The 14,796-nt window shown below is 39.5% G+C and overlaps 1 protein-coding gene across 1 annotated transcript in view; it reads left to right on the forward strand.

Moving 5' to 3' along the window:
• LOC106058580 (uncharacterized) overlaps window positions 1–14,796 on the forward strand; it is a 49,698-nt gene that overhangs the window by 8,323 nt on the left and 26,579 nt on the right. The window contains exons 4-8 of the mRNA XM_056007564.1: window positions 218–313; window positions 5,261–5,468; window positions 8,266–8,519; window positions 11,022–11,099; window positions 12,537–12,682. Of these exons, the coding sequence (XP_055863539.1) occupies window positions 218–313; window positions 5,261–5,468; window positions 8,266–8,519; window positions 11,022–11,099; window positions 12,537–12,682 (782 nt within the window). The remainder of the gene's footprint in view (window positions 1–217; window positions 314–5,260; window positions 5,469–8,265; window positions 8,520–11,021; window positions 11,100–12,536; window positions 12,683–14,796) is intronic.

The raw sequence follows: 14,796 nt of genomic DNA on the forward strand, positions 1-14,796 counted from the left end.
TGGTGTATAAACTAAGTTTATGAAAACATTGCTCGCACCATTTATATGTTGTTGCTTTTTTTTTTCTATTTCACACTTGGCACACATAAGTAGCGGCTTTGTGTATGAAACAAAAGTCCAGATGACAGACTACGCAATGTACTTTTCTGTGTTATCTCTTTACATGTTCATGTTTAGTATTTATCTCATAACCTGATAAACTCTTTCTGTATTACAGGATATAGGCTTCTACCAGGATATTAAAAACAAGGCTGTGTTTGAAATCCAAAAGTCTCCAGATACATTGGCCAGAAAGAAATTTAAATTTAACATGGTAAGTTGTCCAGATATGGCTAGTTTTGGGGAAGACATTAATTGGTTTAACCTGTAAGTATGGAAGCGCCGGGAAAAGCAGCATCGTCTTTACTCTAACAAGACGCCCGAAAAAGACTCTGGCCCCAAAACCCTCCAATAGAACACAAAACTATAAAAATGTTTTACATGTTTCGGATGTTCCTTCAGAGTTGAAGATAGTTTACTTCCTAGTCCAAACCTCCCGCAGGACGACGGGGGATGGGCAGGGTTTGTACCCTCGACCGTCGATAAATCCGAACGACAGTCCAGCGCGCAAACCGCACGACCAGGCAGCCATCCTATACGAAGAACTGCCTGATCTGGAAACCACTGCGCGGTTCATCTCAGATATAGGATTACTGATCTGAACTCTCCGACATGCAAAATGAGAACGAAGAAGAAGAGGAAGAAATCTGCTCTTGACTTTAGTCACTAAATCCCTCCGCGCTTTTAGGTCAGCAGCTGGTGGATATTCTTCTTCTTCTTCTAGCCAGCTTGCTGCTGAGCTGTGAGCTCTTTTGCAGACTGTGCCAAGGAAAAATAGTGCGCAGTTTTCTTCAGTTGTTCAGTACTGCCGTACAGAGTGTTGGTTATGTTGGGCTGTAGTGGAAGTAGGGTCTGCCTAAGGTGGATTAGGAAGGGGCATTCAAAGAGGATATGGTTTACGGTTTCATAAGGGTGGGCGCAGTGTCTGCAAAGGGGGAGTTGTGTGGAGTTTATTTTATTCAGATGGTAATTTAATAGAGGTGTGTGTCCTGTTCTTAGTTGGAAAATTGTAGATTGTTCTTTGCGGGGGAGGAAGTTAATACTGTCCAGTTTGTTAGGCGTAGTCATTTCTTTGTACATGACTCTGCCTGTGTTTCCTGATGCCCATTGGTTGAGCCACTCCGCTTTGTGATTGTTGACTGGTGGATATCAAGAAAGCCGTATCCATTTGTTATGGAGTGAGTTTGTTTCTATGTTTCTATGGTTTCCAAGGTGACGGTGAGAAGAAGTTAGTTATTGGTTGATGGCTACGTCACCATAGAAACACACAGACAGACCCACAGAGCAGCCTTACACTAACAAGAGAGGGACCCTCCATTTAAAAATATTCTTAACAAATTTAAAAGAAGAAAAAGAAAAGAAAAATTAGACAAAAAGGACAAGCACTTATTATAAATGCAATTTTTCTTGCATTAGTTATGTCTTTTTTCATTACATTCTTTTACAGAAGGTAGAAACCTTCACAAAATCTCTGCCAGGGCCTCTAAATAATTAGATCCGGCACTGCTGAGAAGTACATGACACAATTTTTCAATTCGAATTGATCAGTGTACACAGACTAATATAGACTGTTGTTTCAATAAAGTTTCTAAGTTTATTTCATGCCTGCCAACTACTTTACTCTGTATCACACATTTCATGCCTTCCAACTACTTTACTCTGTATCACACATTTCATACCTTCCAACTACTTTACTCTGTATCACACATTTCATGTCTTCCAACTACTTTACTCTGTATCACACATTTCATACCTTCCAACTACTTTACTCTGTATCACACATTTCATGCCTTCCAACTACTTTACTCTGTATCACACATTTCATACCTTCCAACTACTTTACTCTGTATCACTCATTTCATGTCTTCCAACTACTTTACTCTGTATCACACATTTCATGTCTTCCAACTACTTTACTCTGTATCACACATTTCATACCTTCCAACTACTTTACTCTGTATCACACATTTCATGCCTTCCAACTACTTTACTTTGTATCACACATTTCATGCCTGCCAACTACTTTACTCTGTATCACTCATTTCATACCTGCCAACTACTTTACTCTGTATCACACATTTCATACCTTCCAACTACTTTACTTTGTATCACACATTTCATGCCTGCCAACTACTTTACTCTGTATCACTCATTTCATACCTGCCAACTACTTTACTCTGTATCACACATTTCATACCTTCCAACTACTTTACTCTGTATCACACATTTCATACCTTCCAACTACTTTACTTTGTATCACACATTTCATGCCTTCCAACTACTTTACTCTGTATCACACATTTCCTGCCTTCCAACTACTTTACTCTGTATCACACATTTCATACCTTCCAACTACTTTACTCTGTATCACACATTTCATGCCTTCCAACTACTTTACTCTGTATCACACATTTCATACCTTCCAACTACTTTACTCTGTATCACACATTTCATGTCTTCCAACTACTTTACTCTGTATCACACATTTCATACCTTCCAACTACTTTACTCTGTATCACACATTTCATGCCTTCCAACTACTTTACTCTGTATCACTCATTTCATACCTTCCAACTACTTTACTCTGTATCACACATTTCATACCTTCCAACTACTTTACTCTGTATCACACATTTTATGCCTTCCAACTACTTTACTCTGTATCACACATTTCATGCCTTCCAACTACTTTACTCTGTATCACACATTTCATGCCTTCCAACTACTTTACTCTGTATCACACATTTCATGCCAACTACTTTACTCTGTATCACACATTTCATGCCTGCCAACTACTTTACTCTGTATCACACATTTCATGCCTGCCAACTACTTTACTCTGTATCACACATTTCATACCTTCCAACTACTTTACTCTGTATCACACATTTCATGTCTTCCAACTACTTTACTCTGTATCACACATTTCATACCTTCCAACTACTTTACTCTGTATCACACATTTCATACCTTCCAACTACTTTACTCTGTATCACACATTTCATGCCTTCCAACTACTTTACTCTGTATCACACATTTCATGCCAACTACTTTACTCTGTATCACACATTTCATGCCTGCCAACTACTTTACTCTGTATCACACATTTCATACCTTCCAACTACTTTACTCTGTATCACACATTTCATGCCTTCCAACTACTTTACTCTGTATCACACATTTCATGCCTTCCAACTACTTTACTCTGTATCACACATTTCATACCTTCCAACTACTTTACTCTGTATCACACATTTCATGCCTTCCAACTACTTTACTCTGTATCACACATTTCATGCCAACTACTTTACTCTGTATCACACATTTCATGCCTGCCAACTACTTTACTCTGTATCACACATTTCATACCTTCCAACTACTTTACTCTGTATCACACATTTCATGCCTTCCAACTACTTTACTCTGTATCACACATTTCATGCCTTCCAACTACTTTACTCTGTATCACACATTTCATGCCTTCCAACTACTTTACTCTGTATCACACATTTCATACCTTCCAACTACTTTACTCTGTATCACACATTTCATGCCTTCCAACTACTTTACTCTGTATCACACATTTCATACCTTCCAACTACTTTACTCTGTATCACACATTTCATGCCTTCCAACTACTTTACTCTGTATCACACACTTCATGCCAACTACTTTACTCTGTATCACACAATGCATGCCTGCCAACTACTTTACTCTGTATCACACATTTCATACCTTCCAACTACTTTACTCTGTATCACACATTTCATGCCTGCCAACTACTTTACTCTGTATCACACATTTCATGTCTTCCAACTACTTTACTCTGTATCACACATTTCATGCCTTCCAACTACTTTACTCTGTATCACACATTTCATACCTTCCAACTACTTTACTCTGTATCACACATTTCATACCTTCCAACTACTTTACTCTGTATCACACATTTCATGCCTTCCAACTACTTTACTCTGTATCACACATTTCATGCCTTCCAACTACTTTACTCTGTATCACACATTTCATACCTTCCAACTACTTTACTCTGTATCACACATTTCATACCTTCCAACTACTTTACTCTGTATCACACATTTCATGCCTTCCAACTACTTTACTCTGTATCACACATTTCATGCCTTCCAACTACTTTACTCTGTATCACACATTTCATACCTTCCAACTACTTTACTCTGTATCACACATTTCATGCCTTCCAACTACTTTACTCTGTATCACACATTTCATACCTTCCAACTACTTTACTCTGTATCACACATTTCTTGGCGAAAACGGTCTGAGCTCAAACCCTTTATGCACATAACCTTTGAATAAGAAATTGACACTAGATTAGTTGTGCCTGGTCGGGCGGTATGCGCGCTGGACTGTCGATCAGTCGTCTTGATGGCTCCTGGTTCAAACCCTGCCCGCTGCCTTCCCCTGTCGTCCTGCGGGAGGTTTGGACTAGGAAGTAAACTATCTTCAACTTTGAAGAAACATCCGAAATATGTCAACAGTTTACAAACAAAACATACCTAGCGCCCCCCCCCCCAACAAAAAAAAAAAAGAACAGCACGGAAGCCTTGTACTTGAAAATAGAAACATATCCTCAAAAAGAATGAATTGGTACTGTACTGAAGCAAAGTAAAGACATATTTCCAAAATTTAGTCAATTATCCCTTTCAGACCTTGTGATCTATGGGGCAGTTGGTGTAAAGGCCATCTGTTTCTATGGCCCATGGTTAACAAAGGTGTCTTGTGGCCAGCACAACGACCAACCGCCTTTACTTTTCCACAACTATTGTCAGGTACCCGTTAGATCTGGGTTTACTCAGAGGCGCCCTAAGATCCTGAAATTCGAAATCCAAGTCTTCAACAGGATTCGAACACGGATCCCTTGGTTAGAAAGTCAATCGTTTTATCATTCAGCCACCGCGCCGCCAATAAATATAAATAAATATAAAAATAACTATAAATTAAGGTCACTATTCTAGTTTCGTAAAGGTGAATTTCTCATGAACACCTCCAAGGATTCAAACCCGGAACCCTCAATTCGGAAGCCAAGCGCTCTACCACTCAGCCATGGCGCTGCCGATAAAGACAAATATAAATAAATATTTTTAAAAAATGCAAATTATGCTAACTATTCTTGTTTCAGAAAGGCGAGTTTCTCATGAATACCTCTAAGTATGTCTTTGACTCCCAGAAGAAGACCCCGAAAAAGCCTTGGAGAAAACCGACTTTCGAAACGTTTTCCGACTCTAGAAAGACGAACCCATCTCGTTCCGCAACATTCGACCCATCTGTTTATACTTTAGAATTAGTGACCACCCCAAAGTTTGATTCGTTCGACGCACGAGTACCCCGTAAGTCACGTGACGTCCCCTTCTATCATGTTTTGTATGAGTTTTTAAAAAAAATGCCATTTAGTTTACAAACATTAGCGTCTGAAAATAAGCTTACTTAGAGAGTTTGTGTTATCACATAAACGCATAGGCGGCCCATTGGGGATAACTTTTCTTATCACTTAAAAAAAACATAACAACCTGTTAATGGTGATGAGATTTTTTGTACCGTATGGCCTACAAATTTAATGTAATATAATTTAGAGGAGAGATCTTAAACAATTATTTGAGGTTTATTTTTATCACTTAAAAAACAAAAACAAAACAAAAAACTATTATCGATAGTGAGATTTCTGAATGTGATTTCATAATACGTTCAGATTGTTCACATTCATAACCTGGGCCTGGGAGAACATAAACAATGGGATATAAGTATCATACCAAAATATTAATTAAGAAAGTAATATATTCATTCTCACCATACCTCACCATACAGTGATAATCCAGTATCCTTACTAGTTCGATATAGGTCGACAGTTTAGACCGTGACAACTATTTTTTTTTTGCTGTAAAAAAAAGAAGGGAGGGGGAGAATAGTGAAACTAAGATTTACAGGTAAAATTAGGTGGACGAGTAGTAGGAGGGGGGTGGGTGGGTGGTTGTATTGTAAAGCGGTCCGTTTCGATTCAGTCAAACGTCTAGGTAGGAGCTCGTCATGATGAGCAGGGTGCCAAAAAAGGTGGAGGGCCGAGAAAGACGGAGATAAAGAGGAGACACGGATGAAAGAAGAGGGAGAGATGTGGATAGAGTAGGCTACAAATGTTGGGGGCGAGAAATGGTGGTGCAAGAGATTGGGGTGGAAAGAGATGGAAAAAAGAGGAAAAGAGAGAGAAAGAGAGAAATAGAGAGACGGATAGTGAGAGAGTTAATGAGAAGGATAGAGATGCGGAGAGAACGAGAGAGAGAGAGATAATAGCGGGCCGTGACAATGTAAGTTAAAAGTCTAAATGGGAGAGCATTACGAAGCACAGGGTGAGAGAGTTTCAGATTGACAGAAAGGGAGAGGAAGAAGGAGAGAGAGAAGAAACGGGAGAGAGGATGACTAGGAGATGAAAAGAGAGAAAAGAAGGTAAAAAAATAATAGAGACAGGAAGAGAGGGCCGTTCAGTTCAACGTAACAATAATAAAGCTTGTCTTCGAGTCCGAACATTATTGAGGAATGCAGGAAAGAAAGTTGGTGTCCAAGCTGGTCTTTAAAGCGTTTCCTCTGTTATGTCGATCACCTTTCAGCTCATCAAAAAGGACCCCTTTAGGCATACGTTCGTCCCCCACACAGGATATGTGCCCTGTCCAATTACACGTAACACATACTAGAAATCACATTCTTAAACGTATGTCAGAGAGGGGGGGGGGGTCTCGTTAAAATAAGGTACGTTATATAAAATAGGAAAAGAATAAATAAAGGAAGGTAGTTTACGGCCAAAATAAACAAGATATAGCCTGGGACAAACATTAATTGCCGTAACAAGTGTGTAATATACGCCAGAACTGCAATTTTAATCAATAAGTTGTCTTAATTTTTTTTTTAGTTAACAAAAAATTAGAACAACCTACGATGTGATACTGGTGCAAATAAAAATAAATGCTAAATAAGTTAGAATAATGATTTGAAACAATCATATGGTGTTAATAGTTTTTTTAAAAAAAAAGGACAAAAATATTTTGATAATGAGACTTCTGTTGAGGAAATTCAATGTCATATATGTCTGAGGAAACCCACATGCACCGTAGCCGTTTCATCTGAACTCTGCCAGCCACAATATATGTTTAAGTCAAAATTTTCAACCTTTTTCTTGTCAAACGTTGAACATGCCAGATAGACAGACGAACTGGACAGATAGACTGACGAACTGGACAGATAGACCTCACGAAAAAATAGTCGCCTTTGACTATCGTGGGACAGCTAAGATTATACACCTTGGCTCTTCGGGGGACTGACATTTTCTCTGTATAAACACCAAGTAGCAATTTGACTTATCCGCTCTTCCCCCCCCCCCCACCCCCCCCCCCTCCCTGGACAAAAAAAAAAGTAGGCCCTTCGTACACTCAATGACTCTAGATCTATTGTATTAACTCTTTCTCTCCGTGATTATTTACCACATGCTGGTTTAATCAACGATGGTATCGTTAGTTAGGAGAAAAAGAGTTAATGCTATTAAAATTGGTTTTGAGTTCTACTTAGTGGAAGTGGAAATGACATCAGACAAATTTAAAAAGTTCATTTAGGGAAAAGAGATAATATACTGTATGCCCTATTTTCGTGATATTTTTTTATTCCATATGTAGATTGCTGTCTTTTGGGGAAATACCGTAAATAAAACACAAATGTTTGATATAAAGCTTGCGGATTTTCGCAAAAAAGCGGTGGTAAATACACAATGGACCTCATTCACCAATCGTAAAGCAACAGCATTTAGTCACGTGATCTTGTTGATAAAACAATGAAAAAAAATTGTCACGTGACAACCATCATGAATTAAACATGAGATCGTAAATTATATAGAAGAGATAGAGCACCACGTGGCTAAATGTTGTTTGTTTACGATTGGTGAATGAGGTCCATTCTTTCAAAAACCTTTCTTAGCATCTAGAAGGTAAAAGGAAGCTGTGTACGAAATTTCATGCGGATCCGCACGACAGTTGATGAGACCTCGTGATCAATCATTGAGTGGTATTTGGTAAATTTTTTGTAGATTGTAGGCTATTGCCACCCTCAGGCAATAAAAACCTTATTTAAAAAATGTTATGTCTTTTCCAGCGCCAGAAGCCAGAAAGTTTGTGAAACTGAATTCCAGGAACAGGAGAGACAAGAAACTCAACAGCTCAGGTCAAAACTCCAGACGGCCAGCCTCCCAGAGCCGACCACGTCGCGAGGCAGTGCAGGACTATTACATTGACGTGGTAGCATTGGCTGACTACAAACTCTACTCTAGGTTTTTAACCCAAGCTAACAACAACATGACCACTGCGATGCAGGATATTCTAGAGCACCTCGCTTTTACGTTTAACGCGGTGAGTTCCTCGTAGCAGTGGTTCTCAAATTATCGAAGCTTAAAACTGAATAAGTTAAAGTGTGTGTGTGTGTTTGATCGTATTATTGGATGTACATGTGTTAGTGCAGAATGATCAAGAGGATGGCCGGAAGTTGGTTCAAAAGACATTCGCGGTCTAAGTGGACCGGGATACGTTCTAGACCTTATAAGAGGCACCTGGATGGCTGCCTGGTCGTGCGGTTTGCGCGCTGGACTGTCGTTCAGATTTATTGATGGTCCCGGGTTCAAACCCTGCCCGCTTCCATCCCCCGTCGTCCTGCGGGAGGTTTGGACTAGGAAGTAATTATCTTCAACTCTGAAGGAACATCCAAAACATGTAAAACATTTTACAAACAACAAACATTTTACCTACTGAGAAAACGTCTACTAAGGGAATCGGATCGGTTAACTCGGATGGAAGCAGGTTCGCTAGTGGGATCCTACAGCAAGATCTAGCAAGCAATCATTGCGCGTGGAGGGGATGGATCTAAAAGAAAGGCAGCAGAAGACCCTCATATCCACTGTGCTGTTCCGTAACGGCTTCCATACGTTTGCGATGAATTATGTCTCAAGGTGTGGGGCGGAACATTATAGCAATACGCGTTGAGCGCTCGTGGGCTTGGCCTTCTACCTCTCTAAGAAGGGGGGAACCTTTTGGGGCTCACGGAGACGTGTATTCCATCAATAGATGTGATTAAATAATCATCTAGTTCAGAGGGACACCGAGGTATTTTCGACGGTCGTTGACTCACGGCATCAAGCTGCTGGTAGACAATTAAACCGCTGTAGGCGTATAATCTTGAATTGTACAAATGCATGGTGTCTGCGTATTATGTCTTATAAAAAAGACCCATTTTAACTTTAAATGAATGAAATAATTGTGGTTGACGTGAGTAGTAATATAAAAAGGGATTTTGAAGAAAATCTAATTAACTACAAATACACGTTTTTCAATCTGGCATTCTGGAGTCGTCTGTCTACCCAAGACAGCTTACGACAATGCGGCTTATCTTGCATCATTCACGCTAGCTCCTTCCCACCGTCACCATAGAAACTCACACACTCCATAACAAAAGGCAAAGCGAAGGGCTAACTTTTAATTCCTGGCCGCTGGGTAAAATTCTTCCCGTTGGTCAAGGATCATTATAATAGCACATGCTGGACCCTTAATGGGAACACTCTATGTGAATATCGTGATGAGAAGTTGAAAATAGTAACCTCTGAGGCGTCAAATGTCGCAGAGCCTTTCGCTTGCCTTTAGGGCATATTCCTCGTCCCATATGCTAGGACAAATTTGTACAAATGCTCCTTCTTCCTTAGTGCTATTAGAGCATGGAATGGGTTGCCTGAGCTAGCCAGGAAAACCAGTGACAGCAGAATTTAGGTCATTGGTTAACATGCATGACTAAATGCATGACGCGTAGAACGTAATCATCTTCTTTTTTTAAGTAACGTCTGTATTATATAAGATAAGATAAGAGATAAGATAAGATAAGATAAGAGGTAGAAATCGCTCTTACAAGATATCATTAGCTTCATAAAGGAGGAATTATATTTAAAAACAATATTTTCATGTTGCTTGCTTTTAAGATAAGATAAGATAAGATAGTTTTATTGTCCAGACCAGGGGTTCTCAACCTGTGGGTCGCGACCCCTTTGGGGGTCGATTGACGATTTGCCAGGGGTCGCCTAAGAATATCGAAAAAAAATGAATTGTTTTTTTGTCTATTCTTCTATTGCTGTATGTATGAGTGTGTGTGTGGGGGGGTCTTGGCAGAGTGGGGGGGGATGTAAAAAGGGGTCGCCGAGCCTAAAAGGTTGAGAATCGCTGGTTCAGACAAATGGAAATTTAGATTGAGTACAAATGTCCACCTCATCCTAACTACTTATCAACTATAGCAATAACAATGTAGATGTAAACACAAACAGAATTCACACGCGCGCGCGCACACACACACACACAAACAATCAGCACTTTATTGAATTGGGCTTGTATGTACTTCTAGATGACGACAGATGACCTTGTAACACTCTGACCGAAAGTGGGATAAAGGAGTTTTTTATATTTTCATATTTTAGCCCTAATGGAGAGGAGACGACCACTCCGCGCAGATCATTTTCCCAAACGAGCTTTAAGTTCTTGAGATGTAGCTTGCCTTGTAGTTTTAACTTGTCGACCCGCGGCGTAGCATACGCCGCTATTTATTAACGGGTGAAGGGTGAATACAAAAAAGATTACTTGTTTTCTCTCTCCCCCCCCCCCCTTTCCAATCTTTTTTTTTTTTTTGAGCCTCGCTCTCCGTTGCCGCGAAAGTTAAGTGTGGTAACTGCAGTCCGACTTACAGAAATAAAAGAGTTGTCTTTTCATGACTTTTTCGTCGAGGGTCAGAGAGTAGTCGTGCGTGCTTGGTGTCCGGGATAGTTGGGCGACGAAGAGAATTATATATTTAGATATTAACGTACTTTTTGTTTTCATTTCCAGGCCGACATGCTGTATCAAGGCATCCAACACCCAGAATACACGATTCATATTCTTCTGAGTAAAGTGTTCGTATTTCAGGTATTAAATCTGATCTGTAGTGCTAGCTTTATTCTCGCTGACGTATGCCTGTTCAAGAGAAATAATGTCTGGACCACAAGCCAAGTTTAATTTTTTAAATTATACTTTAAAAAAAAATTATAACGGTCAAACTAAAATCTTCTCAATGTGGCTAATTCTTTTCCCCAAAGATATACATCAACTGTCAAATTACTCGAAAAATTGTTAGAGCCGTTTTCGAGAACAGTCCACACACCCACAAATCTTGGTTTTTGCTTTTTTTTTTTTGTAACCTGATAAAGAGTTCGATAGCTGATAAGAGAAATTGTTAGAAGAAAGGTGGAACTGCAGAATCGACGGTAATATTCGTGACTCTAGTTTTGTTTTAAAGTGGATGACAAAGAGTCACGCAATTTGTTTTGAGATGTGCAGAATTATCCGTACGGTTAGTTTTTTAGTTTAAACCCCCTTTCATCGGGATTTGAAGATAAAGAATACCTCTTTAATATAAAAAAAAAAGCTAATTACACACTAAAAAGACTATGAGTGTAGTCTAAGAGGGTTTTGAGTTTAAACCGCCCCCCACCCCTCCAGTGAGGTTTGACGATAAAAATACCTCTTCAATATAACAACACAATGTTAGAGCAGTAAGAGCCTGGCTCATGAACCATGGGTCCTGGGCTTGAATCCTGGTGACGGAATTTTTTTTTTGAAAGTTCTGGATCCTTGGGCGCCCCGATCCACACAGCCCCAATGGGTACCTGACATTAGTTTGGGCGCCCCGATCCACACAGCCCCAATGGGTACCTGACATTAGTTTGGGAAAAATAAAAGAGGCTGGCCTCATTAACGGTAATCCACAGTTTATGACCCCTAAATCATCTGCCCCATAGACCACAAGGCCCAAAAGGGTAGCCTTACTTTACTCAACATTAACACCCCTTGTATACTCATGTGTCTAGTAAAAGGCTTGAACATGTGATTTCTCTAAGACCCATTCTCGGATGAAGCTGAAACCTTGCACAATTATTTCTCCTACTTGACAAAACAAAAAAAAAAAAATTCTTATTATTTATTGGTAATTAATTATTTGGTTTGATATCGAAGAAGGGAAATAAATTGTACTTAACTGATGTGAAGGTATGAGCTGAAATAGACCCCCCCCCCCACACACACACACCCCAATAACTTTGTCGTTTAAAATTTGAAACTATCAAGCTATGCAATTTTTCTGGTAGAGTGGTTAGTGTGTTGGCTTGGAGAGGCCTGAGTTCTAATTCAAGCCGTACAAGTTTGTTTTTTATAAATTACATTTAAAAAGCCATCACGGCAACCTTCTTCCAGAATCCAGATACCCCCATTCTTTCTCCAAACTAATTTATACAATTACACTTAATATAAGTTTTGTTTTGGCTTTTGGAATTAATACCGAGCATGTATTGTTTTTTTTTCTCGCAGACGCTAGAGGCTTCAGGTTTTATTGGTGCCAACGCTTCATATGGCTATGTCGATAGCGAAAAGGCGTTACTTGGCCTCGAGGAATTCTCCAGAGGTTCTGGCCATGCCATCGTCAGCATGTATGATCACGTGATGCTGTTCACTGGGTAAGAACTAACCATTTATTGTGCGCCTCCCCCCCAAAAAAAAGAAAAAAAAAAGTAAAGGCCCACTATTTGTAGTGTTAGTGATAGTTAGATCGAGTTGAGTGTAAATCTAGTGTAGATGATGTACATTACTTGGGATGTTATTTATTCCTCCTTAAGTATTAACTCTTTCTCTGCTAATCGACGGTGTCAACTTTGAACTGACCCCATTAAACAAAATTTTGGATTTATCTTATCTGATCTCATATAATACGGACGTTCCTTAAAAAAAAGAAGATGATTACGTCCTACGCGTCATGCATCTAGTCATGCATGTTAACCAATGAATTAAATTCTGCAAAGTCGTTGGTTTTCCTGGCGGGTTCAGGCAACCCATTCCATGCTCTAATAGTACTAGGGAAGAAGGAGTATTTGTACAAATTTGTCCTAGCATATGGGACGAGGAGTGTGACTTTATTTTTGTGTCTTTCTGAGTATTTTATTAAATTTTGTTTTTGTATTTGAAGATTATGGTTCAGTGTTTTATGTATAATTGCTACTTTACTTTTAAGTCTTCTATCCTTGAAGGCTTTTTAAATTTAGTGATTTTACTAAAGGTGTTACTCTAGTCAAATGTGAATATTCGTTTGTTATGAATCTCACTGCTCTATTTTGTGTCTGTTCCAGTTACTTTTCTTGAGTTTATAATTTGTGTTTTGTAAATAGAGCATCCATTCTCCTATACTTCGACACCAAATATAACATTAACAAACAAAAAAAATGTATTAAAGTTTAATCAGAACAGGATAGTGAAATACAAATGAGCAAAAAGAATACTAGTATCGGGACTAGGGAAATAATTACGGACAGCAAGAGTTAATCACCACAGAACAAACAGTATATAATGAAATAATCCAGCTTTAAAAAATACAAGAAAATACGGCACAATCGTGGTCGTCAAGATTCACCAAAAGTAGTCTCCTCTTGTCTCGTCCGTAATTTCTCTCACCTATTTTCGTTTTTACTTTTAAATGTGCTGTAGGAAAAAACCCAGTTAAACCAAGCTTCTACCCAACTTCTACGCGTCTTACTATTGGGTCATGACAGTCTTGTGAAGCCTGCCTGTCCTTAACGTTTACAGTCACCGAGCCTCCAATGACATGGATGATGTTGATAAGATTGTAGGATTGTATTTATTGTATCGGGAGGCGTGGTGGATGAGCGGGGTCTTGGGTTCGAATCCTGGTAAAGACTCGGATTTTTAATTTCGGGATCTTCGGGCGTCTCTGAGTCCACTCAGCTCTTAATGGGTACCTGACATTAGTTGGGGAAAAATAAAGGCGGTTGGTCGCAGTGCTGGCAACATGACACCCTAGTTAACCGTAGTCCACTGAAACAGATGACTTTTACATCATCTGCCCTATAGACCACTAGGCCTGAAAGGAGAACTTCACTTTTTAAATGTATTATTTTTAACTAGCAACCGCAAATATCAACCAGCACCCTTTTCTAGTGGGTATCTGTTACTAGTGATGAGGTAACAAAAAGAAAACTCTGAATTCAAACCTCTGCGGCTATACCCTAAAGTGGGAAAGTCTTCCGGGGTCAACCCTGAAGGAAAAAAATTGGAGCCGGTTACCCTTAAGCAGTTTACAGCACCCCAGTGCTACATCCTGGCAGAGCCTGTGACATCGCTGACCTTAAACTGTAACGGCACTTAACGTTCCTATTGCATACATCAGCTTCATACATAAGGGGTGGGAACTGCGGTGTGGGCGACATCGTTCTGACCATAGCTCATGCCCAGGCATTCATCCCATGAGATGATCCATAGCCTATTTGTGACTTGGAAGACCATAAGATAATATATTATTTAGTTAAGGGAGATAACCAATCATTGTCACTAAAATGGAGGCGCGGTGGCTGAATGGTGAAGCGTTGTTTGGCTTACGAACAGAGGTCCTGGGCTCAAATCCCGACGAAGACTGGGATTTTTAATTCCGGGATCTTTTGGGTGCCTCAGAGTCCGCCCGGCTCAAATGGGTACCTGACATTAGTTGGGAAAAGTAAAGCCATTTTAATCATTTAAATAGTTTTCTTTAAATTCATAAATTTTATGATTAAAGACCAGAAGG

The sequence above is a fragment of the Biomphalaria glabrata genome, chromosome 13 (genome assembly GCF_947242115.1).
Source record: "Biomphalaria glabrata chromosome 13, xgBioGlab47.1, whole genome shotgun sequence".
Lineage (NCBI taxonomy): Eukaryota > Metazoa > Mollusca > Gastropoda > Planorbidae > Biomphalaria > Biomphalaria glabrata.